Raw genomic sequence first — 22,145 nt, forward strand, 5'->3', positions numbered from 1 at the left:
GGGGCTAAAAGGCCGATTTTTGATTTTTTTTTTCAAAAAAACTGTATAATCATTTATATTTTTTTCTAATAAATCTAACTAATATTCTGATTGCTAAATCAAAAATCGGCCTTTTAGCCATAGAAAAAATAGTAAGCTTCATATAAGAAAAAAGAAAAATTCAAATCCGTCCATTACATACGCCAGAAAATAATTTTTTATCAAACTTTTGCCATAACTCGGAGAAAAATAACTTTAGAAGTATTATAACTAAAAAAACTTACTCAAGTTAAAGAGTGCCGCCATTGGGCGGTTGCTTTTATTCATGTGTATCCAAGTCATTGTATTATTTCCGCTTACGGACTTATTGTAATATAATAATTACAAATTGTTTGTTTTACCAATAAAATGTAAAAAAAAAAAAAAAACTTAATATTTTTCTCCTTAAAATGAGTCGGCATATTAAAAATGGTTACTATAGATCAATTTTTTTAAATATTGCCTATCCTTTGCCCCTTAATAAATTGTACTTTCCGTTCCTCTTAATTAGCGAAATATTCTATAACATCATAATTAAACAATTTTAATTACGTTACAGAAGCGAATAGACTACATTTTTGTTATCGGACAAATTATATAACCCTTCAGTGCCCATTACACCAGATATGCAACAATATGTTTATTATATAATTGAATTCATTTAGAAAATTGCATTTAAATTTGTGGCCTTATAGTTTTTTAAGAACATCTACCAGATGTTATAAATGTAACTTTTTTACTATTTTTTTTAAAATTTCTGATAATTTAATACATACAAAAAATTGTACAATATAAAATTTAAAAAACCAGTACAGTGGGGTCGGAACATAGTGGTGACGAGGAGGACACAGGTTTACTGGAATTATTACAACTGAAAGTGATAAAATCACTTTCAAATAAACGCTTCAATGCTAATCACTGATTAGTATGTTCAAACCAGTACAGTATTTAAATAGTAAGGGTCTAACTCATTATATATTTCTAAAAATTGATTTTTGCCATTTTAGACCTAAGGTACAAACACTATAACAAATAATTTAAATAGCTTAAATTAGTTAAAATAATATTTTCAAAAGTGCTTATGCGTACTAAATTCTAGTGTGCAAGACACCTACACCCTAATTCATGTGTATCTTGGTACCTGGGATGCCATTCTTCTATATCCCTTTAAGAAATTAAAAAGATGATTGACAAATAAAAAAATGATAAGTAAAACTCTGCACAATGTTAATTTTTTTTTGCAAGTTTTTTTTTGTTCCCATCGTGGGTGGTTTAATATAATATGTTAAATAACATTAATTCATAATTTACTGTAACTATTGTTATTATTTTCAATATGTAGTTGAGAAGGTATTGTTAGTTTGTCTTTATCTATCGATTTTTTTTTGTTAATCAGAGAAAAACTAAATTATTATTTATTAGTTTGTATTACAATTTGTTAAGTCTCTGTGTGCATTTTCATGAGTTAAGTATCGAGCACTGTGTAGAACAGAAAAAAACCTACCAAGAGGAAATTGCAAGAACGTATACACAAGAATGTAAGAAATGTATGTAAGTAGTAATAGTATTTAATTTCTAAACTTTTTTAATCTTATTTTTTTTTTTAACTACGTCTTATAGAAATTCACAAGAACTATTATTATGTTCTTAATGTATGTTCTATTTTTTACAGTTAACTTTTTCCTAGCTATTACCAATTAACTTAGTCGTTTATTTCTTTTATTTTAATGTTATTAAAAAAAAATAAACCAAAATTAAATTAACTTTATAAGATATGTACAAGAATTTGCGTAAAAATCGCAGATTTTTCTTACTTAGTCATTATGTAAATATGGTAGACAATTCTGAAAGTATTTATCTTAAATATTTTAATAAAAAAATATTATGTGTTTGTAATGTCTGTAATATACCTTAAAATATTAGGTAACGTTGTGTTAGAACGGTTTAGTTCATTTTTTTTTAATTCAATCACTGAACAAAATAATAACTTTTTATAGTCAATTTTATGTATACAGCTAGGTATTAATATCATAAATATAATTACTATACATAGTTGTATACTGTACAGATATTTTTTTATTGTTTAGTGCTCATTAGGAATCAAATTGCATTAATATTTCTCTTCCAAAATCATTAATTTTAAAAATTACTATGAAAAATAATACTTAAATATCAATTACAAATTTTAACTTGGTTCACAAGAATTATTTGACGTTTTATATATTTAGGTATAAATATTTAGGTTTAAATGTATAAATAAGTTAAGCTACTCCTTTAAATACTTTACCTATCTACGAAAGCTGTTTTTAGCAGGCATAATATAAATTTATATTTATAAAATGTATATTCTCTCATAATAATGCAGTTACTTCAAATTGTATGTATGACCATTAATAATCATCATAAATGTAAAAGTAGCTTATAATCAAATTTATTATCACTTAGCTAGTAAATCAAAAGTAATAAATTGAATAATCAACAATTTCTGACATAGCAAAAACATTAATTACTGATTACCGAATTTTTAGATTTTTGGTTAGATTTTTTTATACAAATTTGTATAAATTGACAAAAATAGTTCATAACTACAGTCTTATTATTTATTTTATAAAAAAAAATTATAATGGTATGTAAGATTGATGATAAAATTCTAAGCAATGATATATATTTTAATTAACCTTGCGCGATTACAATTAATAGTACAAAGATTATCGACGGGGGAAACGTATATGAGTCGATATACAAATTATCTAAACTTCAAGGTGGCTTTTGGCGGCAATCGTACTTACAACCTAAACGCCACTTCAATCATTTCAGTTAAAAATGCCTTTGGAGGCAATTGCAAGCTCTCGACAACCACCAACGGCTTTCGTTCGTTGTGTGGTTCACGGTGTTCTCAGTTGTATGTATACATACACATTTTACATAGCAAGAACACTAGACTATTCTATCATCAATTTGCCGACAATCAACGAAGTTGACAAATATATCAGATATACTCTTACATTATGGACACTGGTAAATATTTGTAAATTAACCGATTTATTTTTACCCCAAATTCTGCTACTAATTTGTTTTAACTTGTTTTTTTTCTATTTGTTAAACACACCGTTTAATTATTTTTGTTCATAAATAATTTAGACCTTCATTTTTTTTTACTTATTAAAATAAATCCTTTTAATATGTGTTTATGCTTATGTTCATAAAAGCTACGTCATAAAAGGTATTTACTTAATAATATACCTAATAATAAACCTCCGTTTATATCGTCTTTAAAGTACACAACAAATGTAAAAGAGGTTATTTGATGGATTATCTTTTAATTGTATCATCTTCACTGTATCTTGTACAATACATTTTATATGTAACTTTCCATGAACAACCTTAAAATGTCTATTAATTAAATTAGTTTTACTATTTGAATATTTGCCTTTGCAAAGTTAAGGGTTACATGTTTAGGCTATTACTCGATAGTTGTGCAAAAAATAAATGGTCTATACAACTTTGGATTGAAAAATAAAAAATCATACTTTTTCATTTTTCCTGTTCTTAAAGAAGACGGGCATAATTTCTTAAAACTATAAATCTCGCTAGCCCTATGTATAAATACGATTCTAACGTAAGGATTTTACTGATATGCTATTATTTTCTAAAAATAGCAGCTGTCTTTGTGACTCAATTATTTATCTTGTCTTAAACATTTCTTTTTATATGAATTTGCAACAAATTAATAAAAAATATTTTCATGTTTTTTGATAAACACTTGATACTTTATTCTTTCAATAATTAAATCAATTTTGCATATTAATTGTTTATGATTTATTTTGTTTCAGTCGATGATAATGGGATTTTTCATCATATCTACATTTTTAGATTTCTTCGAAATATTACCACAACCAGCCATTATTAATAAATTACTCAACAAATTTCGAGAGATAATCAATTTTTTGTTCATATCTACCATAACGCCGGTATCAATGGTAAATATTTTAACAATTATTATTATACCCATCATTTCTATAAAAGAACATTGCGATAAAAAATAAAATAAACAATTATTATCATTAATAAAATTGAAAAACATTAATGGTTAATGTTATAATAACGTGTGAAATTATTAGTCGATGACTATTAAAATTCAGTGAAAATAATTAATGTTAAAATTATGCAACAACACAAATATTTAATAACAAAAAATATATGTGTAAAAAAATTTAATTTTAGAATTTTTAATTTAATTTCCAAGCTCATGTAAAAAAATTATTTTAGAACATCCTTTTATCATTTACAGTGATTTTATCATATGATGTTATTTTTTTCTGTATCCAGGGATACCAAAATCTCAAAATCGTAAAATTGGCACATAAGAGGTTTTTTTCGGCAACGACGATATGTCATAAGACATAAGTGCATAGACAATTTAAATAAAAGTGTTTTAAATGTAGTCTAACGATATGAAATTAGGAATTTCGAGCTTCGTTCCTGTAAAATTAAAAAAAATGCTACATAACACATTTGTTATTAATATAATAAGCTACTTCATAAAATCTATTATTTTAACTCATATAATAAAGATTGATTGTTCATATTTGAATGGATGATATAAAAATATAAATCCATATCGTTATATTCCTTATAAAATTACTATAGTCTATTATAGTACTAAAGATACTATTAGATAAATACTAATAGTATCTTTGACTAATATTGAGGAATAATAATAATTTATACTTGTACTAACGATATAAGATACTAAAAGTATACAACATTTATCAACTTAATAATCTCATAATCTGTACAAATATATTATACATACTTTAATGTTCACACACTAATTTATAGCATACAAATATACACACATTTTAGCAAGACTTTGGATCAAAAATTGTGTTTAAAATGTATTTTATTAAACAAAAAATTGAAATTCCCTTAAAATTGAAAAACCACAACACTTAAAAAAAGGCGAGTTCTTTAGACATAACAAAAAAAATTTGCGGAGAAAACCCAAGGAAATATCGCTAATCCTTACCCTTAGAAGGAATAGAAACATTTTGTTTATTGAGGACTTAGCCATAGTTTTTGAACTTCGCGTCTAAAATGTTGAATATAGTGCATCTAGTGTGACTTTACAAAAATCTGTATTCAAACTCTTTATTTTTTTAAGAAAACCCCCAAAAAGGGTAATAATTACACTTTGACCTTATTAAATTTCTAGTTTGAGATGTATAAATAAATTAACAGACAAGAGGTATGTGGAAAATAGTTTCAAAAAAATGTAGAACCCTAGTCTAATCCATCCTAATACTACAATTGAAAGATTAAGCTCATTATTGCCTTTAAAATGGTTTTGTCGATGTTTAATATTTCTACAATCTAAAGATGCGTGATTTTATCACTTACGGTTATAATAATTCCTGAAGATCTGTGACCTTCCCGACCTAATATACTCCGTTACCACTTTGTCCCGCCCCCTTTGTGCTGATTTTAATTAGTGTTATCGAAAAAAAGTGTTGTCTGTAGTTCGCACTTGTAGAAGTAAATGTCTGCTGTTTAACCTTGAATAATTTTTCCTAAAAAAAAAACCATAATAACAATAAATTTGGGTTTATATTGTAATATAGTTGTTTTAGTTTTTTAATTTAAATTCGTATTCATAATACTTACTTAAAAACCTCAAAACCGTATTATTATGTAACTAACCTAGTAGTTAGTATAGTAAAAAAGTTAGTTGTCCAGAGTTTATATAGTCTTCGCTTTGTTATCCCTGCAAGGTAGCTTAGCAATATTTTGATTTAAGGCTACTACAAATTGAAAGATTAACAAATAGTTAATAATTTCCCCCTACCAAAATAGTAACTAGATTTTTAGCCGATTAATATACACCACTCGAATAAATTTATCAATTTATTAGCTTTAGAGATGCCGTGTGAAAGACATAAAATTACAATCAATATTAAAGCTAACTGGTTATAATATATTGTATTAGTAAATGATATATCCATTGGAAATAGTAAATAGCAGAATTTCATATTTTAAACTATGTAAATTAAAAATTTGTAATTTAAAAATAAATAATGTATTTTAAAGTATAACTATATAAATATTACAATATATTGTTATAAATAATGTATTTTATAAATTTTTTCTAAGTATATAATTTATTTGGTCGTTTAAAATCTAACTGACAATGAACTGATTTTCTATAATGATGATATTTTTATAAATTTGTATATTATTTTTTTGTTACAGTGTGTATGTTCTGGATTTTGGTTCGCTTGGATATTAAATAGCAAAGATATTTATCCAGAAGAAATGAATAATTATATTCCAGTGTGGTTAAATCACATGGTTCATACTTTACCCATCATTATTTGTTTTTTTGAACTATTATTTAGTTTCCATAAAACACCAAAATTAAAACATAGTCTTATATGTTTATTGACATTTGAAACAGTATACATGCTAACGTAAGTGTTTAAACGATAAGGTAAAAATAAAAATAAGCACTTTTTCGACTACAAAAAATTGAATGATTCAATATATTTACATAACAGTATTCTAGCTTCACGAACATTTTTAATTTTCAAAATATCTAAATCAACTAAATATAGAACGTCCAATCTAGACGTCCTTAAAATAATAACGTTTTACAACACTGATATAATTCGAAATTAGTTCTCTAACTATACTATTCCACTGTGAACCACGTGACTAGTTGTATAATCATAAATAGGAATTAAAAAATTATAATGAATAATTACGGTATAAAAATATTAATTTCTTAATAATGGTGAATCTAATAAACATCATAACCCCACCAATTTTTTAAAACGTTCGATGATGGCTAGATCTAAAAAAAATTGCCTTTACCGAATGTTTTAAAAATTAGTATGTGAGGCGTCCTCGTATAAATCTAACAAATAGTAATATAAAAATAAACACATTTCCGAGAATGAACAAAAGGTTATTTAAGGACATTTTAACAACTTGAAGTCTACATTTTGTTGCTACTCGAAATCATTGTAGCTATCTTGTGAATGTTTACATCATAAAAAGCCAAATATCTCTATATTATAATAATACTGCAGTTGACACAATATTATTAGGTACTATGAAATATTTTGAAAATTTAACAAACACAAAATCATTTAACATTTATTATTACCTGTTTGGATTATATATTTACTCTATGGTTTTGGATTTGATATGATAGTATAATATTTAGACTTGAGTTGTATATTGTGGTACCATTGTAATACTTTAACTAAACTTGTAAAGGCTGCCTAATACATTCAAACTTTATTTGAAATTTAATATGTAGATATTAACACTTTTTGTTACAGGTTAGTCATATTACGAATTCGACATGGGAGATGGGTTTATTTACTTATCGATATATACGTCAATACATTATTCAAAGTTATTATAATGTTCTCATTCCTTTGTTACATTTTTCCTGTTATTTACTTAATTGGCTGTTGTATGCTTAATAATTACTATTGGGGTAAATAGAAAAAAAAATAAATTTTTTGTCATATTAATATGTGAACATATTATAATAATGATTTAAATATTTATACATTTACAGGTATTAAAGTGACCGAAAACATTAATAATACAGAAAAAGTAGTTAATGTAAAACTGAAAAAAACATAACAAATTGTATCCTAAGAAACGTTTTATGGTGAATTGTATTAGTTTATGTATTAATTTATGGTTGTTTATTTGGGTTAATATTGGGTGAAATATTTATCATATTTGTTCAAATTAAGAGGAAATTACATGTTTTTATTACAATTAATATTATTCTTGTTTATAAAATTATTAAAACTTGAATGGGGTATTATAAATACACTATTTACACGCCTTGCGGTTACTCCTATTTGGATATCTTGACTGGTTCGCCAACGTTTCGAAACACTTGCATGTTCCATCTTCAGGGCTCTGGTTCGATGTTGTTCATACCGCGTTCTCCCGTAGAAATGAAGATGGAACATGCAAGTATTTCGAAACGTTGGCGAACCAGTCAAGATATCCAAATGAGAGTAACCGCAAGGCGTGTAAATAATGTAAATTCTTATTTATGTTATAATTTTGAGTTTTTTTTATAATGTACTAATATTATATGATTTTGTATTAAATAAACTATTTATGTTTAATTGTTGAAAAACTGATAAAAAAATTTGCGCGTCGCAGGCCCATAAATGATTGGGTTATATACAAACACAAAAGTTAAAAACAGCATTGACACAATACATAAACCAGCCCAGTCAGTATATTATTACTATACGAGCCCAATACGATAATTGCACTAATAGTTTAAAGTGACCATTATAAAATATAATTTTTGAGTTGTTTAATCCATTTGAAAGCGATTTCCAAATTTACAGGAACTTATGCTTGGAGAGAACCATTTAAATGCGTTTATAGTTTTTAAATGTTTCCAAAATAGCTATAAAACATAAGTAATTTAGATAAGTGGTTTGATAATTCAATATATCACAAATAAAGTAAACTCAAGAGTTTTATATAAATACTTCTTGACTCTTGAGTTATTGGCATATAAAGATATAAACAAGAAATGAAGTGCAATGTGTGCGGATAAAAATATCAGCTTAGTACTTTAATTCTCGCCTATACTTATAAATGATAGTAAGTAACTCGAGACAATTTATCCAAAACTAGTAACTGGCCTACCATTATTTTATTTAATCATTATTATCTGTTTAGATAAATATATTTCGTTGATTGCTATTTGATGTATTATAATAAATTATATTGTATAATATTATCTGAGGTACCCGCTTCGCTTGGTAATTTTTTTAATATAACGCTGCCGATTTATTTTCGTGCTATTTGTCTTAATCCACGACGGGTCGGGAAAAAGTTCTAGAATATTCCAAGGAATTTTATGGAATTCTATGGAATACTTCAACCACTTCAATTGCTTACTCCTACACTACATACACCTACCCCAACCAAACTCTCTTATTATCAATGAGCAACGTTAAGCTACATCTACACACAACCCCAGTGTGTGGTTGTTGAGAAAATCGAATTTATACCGACAAACATGTTCCTTTTTAGTAATATGTACATGTATATTATACATATATATTTTGGTAAAAAAAAAATGTTTCGTAAGCACTAATAATGTATTACTACAGTGATAGCATTATTACAAATGTATAACAATGCTAAGCAATTTAGTAGTCAAACGTATCTTTTAATATTTCATTACTTAACCATACATATTTCACCAATTTTGTTCAGGGTTTTTTTAGAAGATTTGCAAGTTCAAGTTTTAAAAAAATGTTAAATATTTTAAGTATTTTAAAAACCATTTTTTATTTTTTTTACTTATTACAAAAAGTATAAGAATAACGGAAACGCGCAGTTTTCATAGGCAAAACATCATTTTACGTTTACAAAATGTTTACTTCACAAATTTAAAACAGATTTTAAAAGTCGTTAATTATATTTATGTTGTCTATTTGACAACAATAATTAGTTTTTGATATTTTACTTTCATTTCAGTATGTATATTTATAGTAATAACGATAATCGACTATAGTCCTGGAGCGATGTTATTTATTGATTATTTTAATTTGTGTAGAGCTTTCTTGAAGATGCTATATTTTACTAAGAACCGTACACTATACAATCTTAATGGTAATTAAAACCGTTATTCAAGTATCTTTAAAACTGGTATAAAAATAATTATAGGTTTAGAAAGATTTAGTGAAAAACAATGTGCCTGCAGATGGTTGTTAAATTACTGTTATTAAAGTCGTCGATTTTATATTAGATTGCGTCTGTTGAATATCACGATCAACCCACCCGATAGCCTTAAGTCTCAGCGAAAGTGACTATACTTTTCATATTTATTTTGATATGCATTTTTATAATAATCGCCAATCGACTAAAACGGATAGAAAATCATTAAACCATTAATGCATTGTAAACGTATAGTGTTAATGATTCACTTTTAATAGCCCCATAGTTTAAAATTAGTAAAATTGTATATTTCTTTATGTACAATATATATTTCTTATATATATATGTCCATTTTTTTTGTATACATTGTCGAAATGAATAAATAAACCAATACAATGCAACTGTATAGTTAAGAAAATAATTAAAACCGTTAAATAAAAAAAATTAAGTTATCAGCATTACCGAATTACCGAATCAGTTACCGAACATATATATATTTTTAATTTGGGAATTGTGTTATTTTAAAAAATTCTACTGTTTAATAAATCGGTACCTCCACGTCAAATTGTACCCCATTTTAATTTCATACTTTAATGTTATTTTTCACTACTAGTACCGATTTAAAAAGAATTCCCAAATTTAACAAATTTCGTCTTAAATCGGTAGCGTGTTAGATATTTAAAAAATTACAAATTTTTTTTTTTTAATTGCATGTAACTTACTTAAAAATTGAGGAACAATAAAAAACATGTACAATTTTTCGTTGTAGGTATTTTTGTTTAAGATTATTAAAAAGATGTAGTAAAATACTCCGCTTAATTTTTTGATTTTAAGATTTAAAATATGTTTTTACTTTTTAGAAGGTACGTAATAATATTAACTATATAAATACATTTTTGAAGAAAAACTATTCGAAGATAAGTTGATCGTGGACAAAAAATATTATCTATTGATTTAATCAATATTTGTTTAAAGTTTTTTTCTTTAATTACTATACAAATTGTTGGTTTTTTTTGTTGATATTTTTTCCCATTATATTTATAACCACTGCTTGATGAAAACGAAATCGACTTTCGTCCGAGTTGCCTCTCTGTATGGCGTCTTATGGCAGCGGGGACACCTTTTATAAAAGACTGCGAGCCAGTACTCCGTTCATTACACACTCAATAACCTGGTCAAAATGAGGTAAGTTTTTTAGTAGCGAATACTAAGTTATTTGTGTTATTTTATTATGAACTTAATGTGTGTGTGTGTGTGTGTGTTTGCTCATGAAAATCTTTTAGAATACATTCACATTGGAGTATTTGGGCGTTGGTGCTTTTTACCCAAGGACATGCTTGGAGATCAGATTACGAAGACTGCGCATTGCCATTAAAACATTTCAAATATATTTCGTAAGTAAAAGTCTATTATAAAAAATATAAAATTAGTTTAGAATAAATAGATCCATTTATTATTTTTAAAGCACACACATTTCTATTATATTTAAATAAAAGTATTAAATTATATTAGACTTTTAAATATAAATAACATTTATTTGGTAATTTATTAAAATCTTAGCAAATAAATCAATTTCCGGAAAAAAATATGGCGATATACTGTATGATATCATTCAATATAAACAAATTCTTACCGTATTCAGTATTGTATGTGTTTATTCGTAAATTAATAATATGATATGTCTGAGTTTGATAGAGCTTTAGCTACCTAAGAAAATTCGCAGTAAGCACTACGTGGTTGAGTTCTATTTTTGTCCCCCTCTCCGCCGGATATAAATTGTACACAAAAAATAATAATTTAATTTTAAATTTAATACAATTTATATTGTTAGTGATGTGACATTACACATTATACCATGACATTACAACCGTAGCATGAAGAAGTTTGAAAGGGCTATGCGCTCTCATATAATACTTTAGGACCCACTCCTTCACAGATGTATTCAAGGTTAAATTGTTATATTAACGTATTTTCTATAAACTGTATCGAGGTACTCCTTGCCTTCATATGCTGCTCTTGGTCGATTGTCCATATGGAGCAATAAATTTATCTTTAATTGTTTATATAGTTTATACTTTTTTAGGATACTCTCCTTGTAATATTCCATCTCTACCAACCCACGTCACCGACAACCATTTTTATCTACATCTCTTCATTTTTCCCTGACTCACGCTTATTTTCGCCGACGGTTTATTTTTTACTTCAGCTTTCAGATACGCTACAGTATTCCAAACTAAACCATATCTTTCTCTACAAAATTGCCAACCTTAGTATTATTCTTTTACTATTGAATGTACCGTCATTATCCATGTTTTTTTTTTAAATTTACTTTTCTAATACTGATAATTTCCTAATTTGTTCTGATTCTCATGCTTGCCTTATTGCTCTCATATCCAATCCCTTTAATTTTAAACTATGCCACTTATTCTCAATATTAGATCTCTCTTGTCCCGTATTTTCTGTTCTGGTAAAGAAGTGCAGTTTTTTTTTATCTCAGCGGTCACTCTAGAATCATTGGCAACGAGACCGATGACTTTCTTGGTACCTCAACTACAACTTTTTTTAATGTACAAAGACTTACATAATCTGATATTTTTCAGCTTTATCAAACAAATATTTTACGGGCGTGGCAGCTAAAAAAGTCCTTCCTTCCTCCTAACTTTTCTTGTGGTATCGTCATATCAGCTCTATTCTCCCCTGCACACCCTGGTTTAAAGACCTAACCGTTTCTTAAACTGAAATGAAAATAAATTACTTCTTTTGCATGTCTAAGGTTTAGTCATAATCTCATTCCTGCTTTTTTTTTCTCTTAATTCCTCACTATACGGAACCGTAGATAAAAAACCTTCTATATGGAATTTGCTCCATATTCTTTTTCATTTTCCTACCTTATATTTCAACAGAAATAATCTTTTTAGCTTTTTCTCTACTATGGGTATTAACAACCCCAACCCTTTCAGAATCCTTAACTCGTTCCGTTCCATTAATCCTTGACGCTGGCTTTTCTATCTAAGTGTTTATATGTGCATGATTATTAATTTTGATTGTTTTTAATTAACTATATTTCAATATATTATTATAACTGTCGAGACATAATACTGTAAAATAAAGATATTTAAAAAATATATATTAAGATAATTATCATATACTTTTACCACAAAAATTATGAAAACAGTAAGGAAAATATAGTTTATCTATAGAAACACATTTGGTGTGCCCACGTGTTTTATAAATTTAAACTGGCCCATTACACTACATCAAACAAGAAAACATTTATCAAAGGCATATGAAATATCGTTTTAATGATTAAGAATTTTAAAATAAGAGTTATAAAATGTATTGTATGAGATTTTACCACCTTACTATCTATAAGAAACATTATATCGTATACTTAATAGTGTTAATATAAAAACTACTAGTTAGCAACAATACCTTATTTATGTAGAGTTATTGTTCAACATTTGACAGGAAACATTTGATTAAACTCTGGTAATATTCTAATACATCAATAGCCTTGAAATATTTTGTTAAATCATCATTACATGAAGATATATGAGAAGAAATTTGATTCTAGAGATAAAAATAATGAATCCATAGAAAAAAAACGTATGGTGTAGAGTACTGATTTAAATATCCAAAAATCTAACAGACTGGAGAAAGTTTATGCTCATTTCACTTGTACAGGACCCGGTACGACGTCAACTCGTTATGACTTCGCGAGATACTTTAAATAAAACGCATAATCATCCCGTTTAGTGAAAAATAAAACTGATTAACAACAATTAAACACAACAATAATAAAAACGAAATAGCATCGTTTTAGATACAATGTACTAATTTAAAACAATGGAGATTTTTTTTTAGATTTCCGAATGAATATAATATATGGGATCAGTTAAAAATATCGACCAAAGTTAGACATTTTTCTTGGACGTAAAGTTAGATAGAGAAAACGTATAAGAAAGCAAAACTCAAAATTGACAAGTAGAATTGATCAAATTTCAACTTTTAAACATGTTGAAAAATATTACCACATACCACATAACTACATTTTTTAAATTGAAAATGTATAATTGATACTATTTTTTTCTTATAACTATATTACTATTAATACATTTAAAAAATAACATACATACATATAAATGTTTACAATAGACAATCATATGGTGAAAAATGCATAACATACACCAACGTTTCTGATGCGTTTCACGAAGCATGTAGAGGAGTTTTGGGTATCGAGCCTGGAACAAATGATTTGACAGATCTCCAAATGGATAACTTCGGAGAGGTTTTACAAGAAACGACACGAATTATTTGTGAATGGTTTGTGGAATATTATATATAATACTTACAAGTTACAGGATTTAAACACGACTCTATTGTTAAAACATAAACAGCATATTTTTCTAATTTAACAAGAATTGTGAGGCGAGACGGGAAAAAGGGATCTCTTGTCGCTAGAATCCAAATTGCAGGAGAGGCCAAAACATCGGTCAGGGTTGGAGTGTATTTAAGAAAACAAAATTATGTTATCTGATTAAGGGCACTTTATTTCAATGTTTGGTCGAGTTTCATTCCTCAAGTATGTAAAATTAAAAGTTGGCATCATTTCATACATTTAAAGCGTTTTTTCTCAGAAAAACTATTTTTCGAAAATAAATTCTACCAAATATAACTCGGCCAGTTTTAAAGATAGCAGAATGATTCTGGTCTCAAAATGTTCAGAATTTAGTGTAAATTTTGAAATAACCAATCAAAATTTGATTTTTGCGACTAGAGGTCTGTTTTCCCTTCCTCACAATTATTTGAGCAACGCAGTATTACAATATTATTATTATTTTTAACAATTGAATTATATATCATCCATAAATAACATTTACTAGACATGCATAAATACATATTTTGAGTACAGGTTCGGACTCACTAAAGATCAAGTACGAGGTTTGTTGCCTCTAATAAACACAATGAACACGGATATAAGTTTATACTGTCCTAAAGAACTGAAATCTTACCCCGGAAACGACTGTGGTAATGGAATCAATTTCCGAACTATTGAGGGTAGATGTAATAACTTTGTTCATCCACTATGGGGAGCTGCTAAATTACCATTTAAACGTTTTTTGCCGTCTGATTATGGCGACGGTGAGTACTTACAAACTATTTACCTATTTAAATTATTTAAAAAAAATTTGTTACTTATGCTGGGTCTTATTAACTTTATCAAGTGTTTATCGAATATAGCGGTTCCTTTATACATTTAATGGTCAATTAAATGTGTCAAATTTTAGTTAACCCGGCATTGTACATTGAATTAACTAGTAAATCTTATCTAACGTATTTGAACAGTTTAAATTTAAATATATTATTTAAAAAATAATATTAACACCGTTTGTTTAATTTTAAGGTATTAACACATTTCGAACAAGCATTACTGGATTTCCATTACCTAATCCTAGATCTGTATCCGCTCGAGTACACAAAGACTTAGCCAAACCACATAGAACTGATATTGCGTTTATGTTTGCTGCCTGGGGACAACTCATCGACCACGATCTAACATTGACAGCTGAAACAAAAGGTAAAATAAGCCTTTCTCTATACATTATTTACATTGTAAGTAACATTTAAATTTAATACAGATCCTATCACTAGACAAGAAATTAAATGCTGTTCAGGAGCTCCACATCCTAGTTGCATACCCATCAACGTACCGGCAGATGACCAATTTTTCATTGGAAGCCATCGTCAACGATGCATTGATATGATCAGATCATTATCTGGAGTTAATACAGATTGTACATTAGGTAATTTATTATAATCAATTAAATTATTCTTATAGGTTATCCATAAAGTAATTCTTCCCGAAATGAAGTGATTACACTAAAACGTCTTTTTTCTTATATTATACTATAGTGACTTGATATCATATATATATATATATATATATATATATATAGATTAAATATAGGATCTTTAATCTTTAGATTTAATAATTATACTTAATAGTCGTTATATTGTTTTAACCTATCGAATATTGATATAAATCAAAACCCTATTTCAATCCAGTGGCGTTGGTCACATATACATATTTGCGAAGGAAATTTAATAACATTTTTATAAAGACATGACCTCTTCCCATCATAATTAAATATACAAAATTACAAAATGTATAGAAAGGAGTGGCAATTAACTATTATTTCGTTTAGGTCACTATTTAAAACTATACAGTGTACACAAAACCAGATGCTCCGGTTATATTAATAATATTATTTATTAAAATGTACAAAGCCCAGCAAATTGTTTTAAATATTTCATTCGTTAGAGAGTCTAAAAAATGCAGTCTGCTTACTGCATGCATACCATCCTATTACTAAAATTGTAATATGTAGTCACCTATACAAAAAACTACATTTTTTGGAGGCTAGTAATATTGTAGGAAATCTAGCTCTCCCGCTAAGACCACTACGCTTTTACCAAATATCGATCCATGATTCAAACGTCCGTCCTACTGATACGTATTATGTCCACATTGTGTATTATTATATTATATTAATCAATAAACACCGAACCATGTGTGCTTTAATACTTTCTAATACACATTGAGTATAATAAACTATTATTTTAATTCAAAAAAATAATTTTACTTATACTGGCGCTGGGTATATGTTCAAACAAGAAATCAAGGCTATGTTAAAAATTTGTTTAAATGTTTTACTCTTAGTATCTTTTTTTATACAGATTAGAAAATATACCACAACGATTCGAATTAAAAAAAAAGCCGTTATTCTATACAGTCAAAAGTCTAATTAATACTCATATTAGAAATGAATTAAAGCTGTAGATATGTAAAAGAATAGAAAATATTTGTTGAAAAAAGTTTTTATAAGTCAAAACCCGATGCAAAAAACATCTAATTTGAAAATGTTTTTCTTTTTTTCGTTTAGTATTGATTACTAACCACTTTTTTTTTTGTAACGAATACCTTATTAGACATTTATTTATTAGTATTGCATATTTTTTAGACAGTAGTATAAATATCGTTTATTGATTCTAGATTTTGAAAATCTCGCCCCTAGTACAGATCGTATAGTATTAAAAACAGAACAGAATAAAAAAAACATTTGCTAGTATTCCAACAATAGTATGACCAGTGCGTGGTATTATGTATGTAATGTGCATATCCCGGTGGTTATAATGATAATAGTACTAGACAGGATAACAGCCGTTTATTGTATAACTTGATGGAAACAGGTGCAAATTTATGAGGGTGCGAGCGGCAAGCCACCCGTAATCAGTTGGTCGCTCAGACCCTGGTACCGGAGACCTTTTCATAGGGTACTTTCGTTAACAGCGTACAATAGCAATACTACTACCCTTCAGGGTTGTTTGCTAACGCCGTTGTATCGCATAAACCCCTACTCGCGACGGACGGATGTGGTCCCTTTTGGCGTGTGCTATCCCTACGAGCGATTTGGTTTTTTTTTTGGGGTCTGTTTTGTCAACAATCCGTGTACTAAAACGTCTGCGACCCTAGTCAACCAAGACGGGCTGTTGGCGGTGTTTTGCGATGGTGCAACATTTACACGTCTTACACGACAGAATCTTATGACCTTTTTAGACACAAGCCCTTTGTTCCCGTCTTAAGGAATTCAATTTGGGGTTGCGCTAATTTTTTGCCAGGCAACTAAAGCGGACTCGGTGGGCGTGTGGATTTTTTTTTCATATCATACCCGCCTTTTAGAACCCCTGAATATAATTTCACCCTCGAAAATCTCTTTTTACGGTTGTAACGCCCATAAACACCACTAATGATAATCACGCATTTATACAAGTGAATTCGTGCACCTTGAACGTATTAAATTTCCAATTTGCTATGTGTGAATGAATCAATAGTTAAGAAGTATCTGAAAAATATTGACACTATACTATTGAATACGGTTTTGTATATTGATTAATAACAGTAACGAATATTAGGATAGACAAACGATCAACCCTGAAATTTATCTACCACAATCCCAAAAAAAAAATATATAATGATTTTATTTTTAAAAGAAAATAAATTATTTAAAGAAATAAAACAATTTTTATTTGAAGTATAAGTAATTAAATAATTTTCATTTATATATCGTACTTGCAATCGTGCATTTATACTCATAATAAATCCTACAGTCGCGTGACTACTCCAATCTCACTGCTCTGTTATTATTTATTTTACAGTACACACTTAACTTTATAAATTTAAAATATTATGAATTGTAGGTATTTATTAAAACTTGGACCACTTCCCAATCCGCTCTTGCCTATCGAGACAACCGTTCTCTCGCAATAAATAAATCGCAGTAAACGAATTTTTTTTTCGTTGGTTTTTTATAAGAAAGTTCATAATTATAAAAATTAAAAAGGAACTATAGATGACGTTATAATAATAATTGTAAATCATAATTACTTTAAATGGCATTGACCTATTTTTATTAAAATAGATCAAGGCCGTGGAAATTATCATTCCGCTGCGGCGCAGCGTAAAGCAAGCTAATACCTAAAGTTATTAGAAATATATTATATTAATACTAGAGTTAAAACTCATCAATAATAATAGTTTTTACATGATATACCTAGCCATCTTAGAAAACAAATAGAAATTATGTAAATAAATAAGCAATTAAAAAATACCATTCAGCTAGAATATGCTTTGCCAACTGGCAAATTAATATTTATTAAGACAGAGATAAGAGCTTATAAAAAAAAAGGTTTTTTTATGAATAAAATAATATTCTTTTTTAAAAATAACCCAGAAAGTGAAATAATGAGTTATTTTTTTGTTATATTTTTACATTATTTAAAATTTAAAGATTAAATTATTAAATGAAATCCATTAAAATTGTTGTCTGTATATTTTAAATAATTTTACATTCTTGTATGTTTTATTTACAAAAGCGGAAAATATTATAAAAAATTCAAAGGTTCTTTGAAAAAATTAACGTTTAACCTACCAAATCTATAAACCGTATGAACCCTGGTTGGAGGGATTATATATAGACGTAAAATGTGAAAAAAAGTTTTATCTGTGTTTTGTTTCTAATTATCTGAGTAAATAATTAAATGTGTGTCAATTGTGACAATATTAATTGTATTATTATTATTAATAGATAGACTTATTTCATAAGTGTAAACAAATTTAATATTTTTGTTATTAGCAAAATTGTTAAGTATAAAAACCCAATATTGCTTTTAAAATTGGAGTTGAAGGCATTTTTTAGAGATGCTATTTAAGTATAAGACGGGATCAAGTCTCTCTAATTTGTGCTTATAATTTTGTAAGCTTCACCTATTACGTAATTATATTCAATTCCAGTGAGTGAAGTGTAAAATTAATACTTCGCAAACATATCTTGAAAATACTTTTTAACGCTGCGTGAGATATTAGGTATCCAATTAATTGTTATTTTACTTTTAGGACCAAGAGTGCAAATAAACTCACTAACATCGCCAATTGACGCTAACTTTGTTTATGGTTCCAACGAAAATCTAGCCAAAAAACTTAGATCATTTGAAGGTGGTAAACTAACAACTGTCCCCATCTTGGCGGGACTCAAACTAAAACATATTTTACCTCCGAAAAAACATCAGCCGGACGATGGTTGTATTAGACCACATCCTGATCTCTATTGTTTCCTTGCAGGTAAATGTTTATAAAAAATACTATATAATTATTTGCAAAAATATGAGGAGATTTTTTTGTAGGCGACAACCGAGTAAACGAACAATTAGCTTTGGGTGTACTACACACGATATTTGTCCGAGAACATAATCGCATTGCCGATGAATTATGTGAAGTGAATCCACACTGGGACGACGAACGGTTGTACCAGGTATGTCTATAGACATTGAATTTAATAATACATATATCTGTGTACCTCTAAAAGAGCCAATCCATGTCAGGAATGCTAGATGTTACTCTTGGATAATTTTCATAATATTTTTTTCATTTTCCACGAGGCACAAAGTTTTTAAAATTACTGTTAATCGGTATCATGTTTTGAATAATCATAATATCATTATAGAAATCTGAGTGATTTTATCTTCGATATTTATTTAGATACAATAAATCATAATATAAAATGTGCTCCAAACATTCACATTTAACAAGAAACTCAAAAAACTCACTTTAGCTTAAAACTTGATATAATGGCCTTTTTATATCCAATAGTTTAATGGACAGTATATGTTGAGTATAACACATATTATTAATGACTTGTATTTTGACGATTAAATGTTTTGAAATACAAATACGCAACAGGAAACACGAAAAATCGTTGGTGCAATTGTACAACATATAACATACAATGAGTTCTTACCGAAACTATTGGGTAAATACACCGTCAAGAAGTATGGTTTGGAAATAGCGCCCCAAGGTTTTTCGAACAATTATGATCCAGACACAGATATAACTATACCAGCTGCATTTGGCGCAGCAGCGTTTCGTTTCGGTCACTCTTTATTACCAGATGCAATGGAACGATGGAGCGTGGATCACAAGTTCTTGGGGTCAAGACGGTTTAGCGAAATGTTTCAGCAACCGTATGATCTCCACAAACCCGGCTGGTTAGATCAGTACCTATTGGGTATGATTAATCAACCATCTCAGGCAATGGACGACTCTGTAACTTCGCAAGTACGTTACTAGTTACACTTAAAATAAACATAGTGTATTATTTCAATTTAAATTTGCCACACAGGTAACAAATCACTTGTTTCAAGAACCGGCTACTGACTATGGTAAAGATTTGGCTTCAATTAATATTCAGCGAGGTAGAGAACACGGCATACCTGGATATTCAGCTTGGCGACAATATTGCAAACTACCATCCGTTAAGACGTGGAGCTCAATGTTGACGGATATCAGTAATGCTACTGTTAAAGCTTACTATGACCTTTATACGTCCCCTGAAGATGTTGACTTATGGTCAGCAGGAGTTTCGGAGCGAGCTATCGATGACAGCATTATAGGTCCAACGCTTAGCTGCATTATTGCTAAAACGTTCAGTGATTTAAAAAAAGGAGATCGATTCTGGTATGAAAATCCTGGACTACCAAATTCCTTCACATTAGGTAAAATTTTAACATAACAATGTCTGTGATCACTGATCAGCTTACTTACAAAACTATACAACACTGTCTACATTTTTTTTTTATAGAACAATTAACTGAAATTAAAAAAGTGAAATTATCCCGAGTATTATGTGACAATAGTGATAGCTTGACAACCATTCAACCGTTCGCTTTAGAATTACCTTCACATCATAAGTAACAATGAAAAAAAATTATTTATTATTTATTATTTTATGACTAAAATAAATAATTTTTTCTAACTAGGAATAATAGAGTGACGTGCAAAGGACATTTACTGCCTCAAATGGACTTATGGGCTTGGAAAGAGTATACAGGATGCTGTAGTAAGAAGAAGGTAAGTGTATTACATATTATCTATATGTATAAATATTTATGAAAATTAATGTATAAGTACTATACATATATAATTACTACATTAAAATTTTTATACTGTATATGATTTTTTAACAGGCACCAAATCTTCACATTCCTTCCACGCAAGTCCACAAAGTTCAAGTAAACGAATGGAATAAAGAAGATGACAATTTACAAAAATTTATTCAAGCAATAGCCGTGAACATATCATCATCGAAACCAGATGCATGGAAATAATTATAGCCTAATAATTAGTATTAGTATTATTTATCATTATTTATTTATTATATAAGCTTGTTGCTACTATTAAATATTTTTTTATTTATATATATATTTATTATTTAAATTTGACTACAAAAGTTGTTTACAAAAATATATAATATAGAAAAATCATATTTGATATTCATTTCTTTTTTCTAAATTTTAGTTTGATAGGAACTATTCCTATATTTTATAACAATGTTCCCGAAAAAACTCTAATTTCAAATGTTAGTCAAATAAAACAAAATAATAACATTATACATTATGTATAAGCACTTAAAAAAAAGAAGTGGACAAGTTCTTATGTTATTTTGTCTTAATTTCGTGTATGAAAGAAGGTTATCATTTTCATTTGATTCCATAGTATTAATTAAATAAAAGTTATAACGTCTGTAATGTAATTAATCTACAAAACTACTCTAAATTTATCGCGTATACCAAAAGTACACATAACTGCAAAAATAAACAGGATTTTGTAGTAGTGAACGTGCATATTTTAGACTGAGAGTTTTAAGAAATATAATCAGAACTACAATTCAAGATGATCGTTTGAACTTTTATCGATAGTATTTCAATTGAGTGTTGGAAGTGATGTGTTGACTGCTTGTCATGAAGACACTATTAAAGACGTTCCGGAGTGAAAATTAAGGGTAGTACCAAATTTG

At 27.9% G+C, this 22,145-nt stretch overlaps 2 protein-coding genes across 2 annotated transcripts; both read left to right on the forward strand.

Annotated features, from left to right (window-relative positions):
- The first annotated feature begins 2,780 nt into the window (after positions 1–2,780).
- LOC126835657 (androgen-dependent TFPI-regulating protein-like) lies at positions 2,781–8,177 on the forward strand. Its single transcript, XM_050568387.1, has 5 exons — positions 2,781–3,036; positions 3,852–3,998; positions 6,268–6,485; positions 7,362–7,522; positions 7,607–8,177. The coding sequence occupies exons 1-5, from the start codon at positions 2,842–2,844 to the stop codon at positions 7,672–7,674; spliced, it is 789 nt and encodes a 262-aa protein (XP_050424344.1). The 5' UTR covers positions 2,781–2,841; the 3' UTR covers positions 7,675–8,177.
- A 2,641-nt stretch (positions 8,178–10,818) lies between these two features.
- LOC126835407 (myeloperoxidase-like) lies at positions 10,819–21,565 on the forward strand. The gene is made up of 13 exons (XM_050567981.1): positions 10,819–10,920; positions 11,019–11,129; positions 13,891–14,058; positions 14,648–14,877; positions 15,140–15,313; positions 15,375–15,539; positions 19,190–19,414; positions 19,477–19,604; positions 20,033–20,407; positions 20,472–20,844; positions 20,931–21,039; positions 21,109–21,199; positions 21,316–21,565. Exons 1-13 carry the CDS (start codon positions 10,916–10,918, stop codon positions 21,454–21,456), a joined length of 2,295 nt encoding a protein of 764 aa, XP_050423938.1. The 5' UTR covers positions 10,819–10,915; the 3' UTR covers positions 21,457–21,565.
- The last annotated feature ends 580 nt before the right edge of the window (positions 21,566–22,145 follow it).

Source organism: Adelges cooleyi, unplaced genomic scaffold (genome assembly GCF_023614345.1).
Source record: "Adelges cooleyi isolate 19-005CV unplaced genomic scaffold, UGA_ACOO_1.1 ACOO_flye_CR_arks_rails_tigmint_CR_PRNA_23, whole genome shotgun sequence".
Lineage (NCBI taxonomy): Eukaryota > Metazoa > Arthropoda > Insecta > Hemiptera > Adelgidae > Adelges > Adelges cooleyi.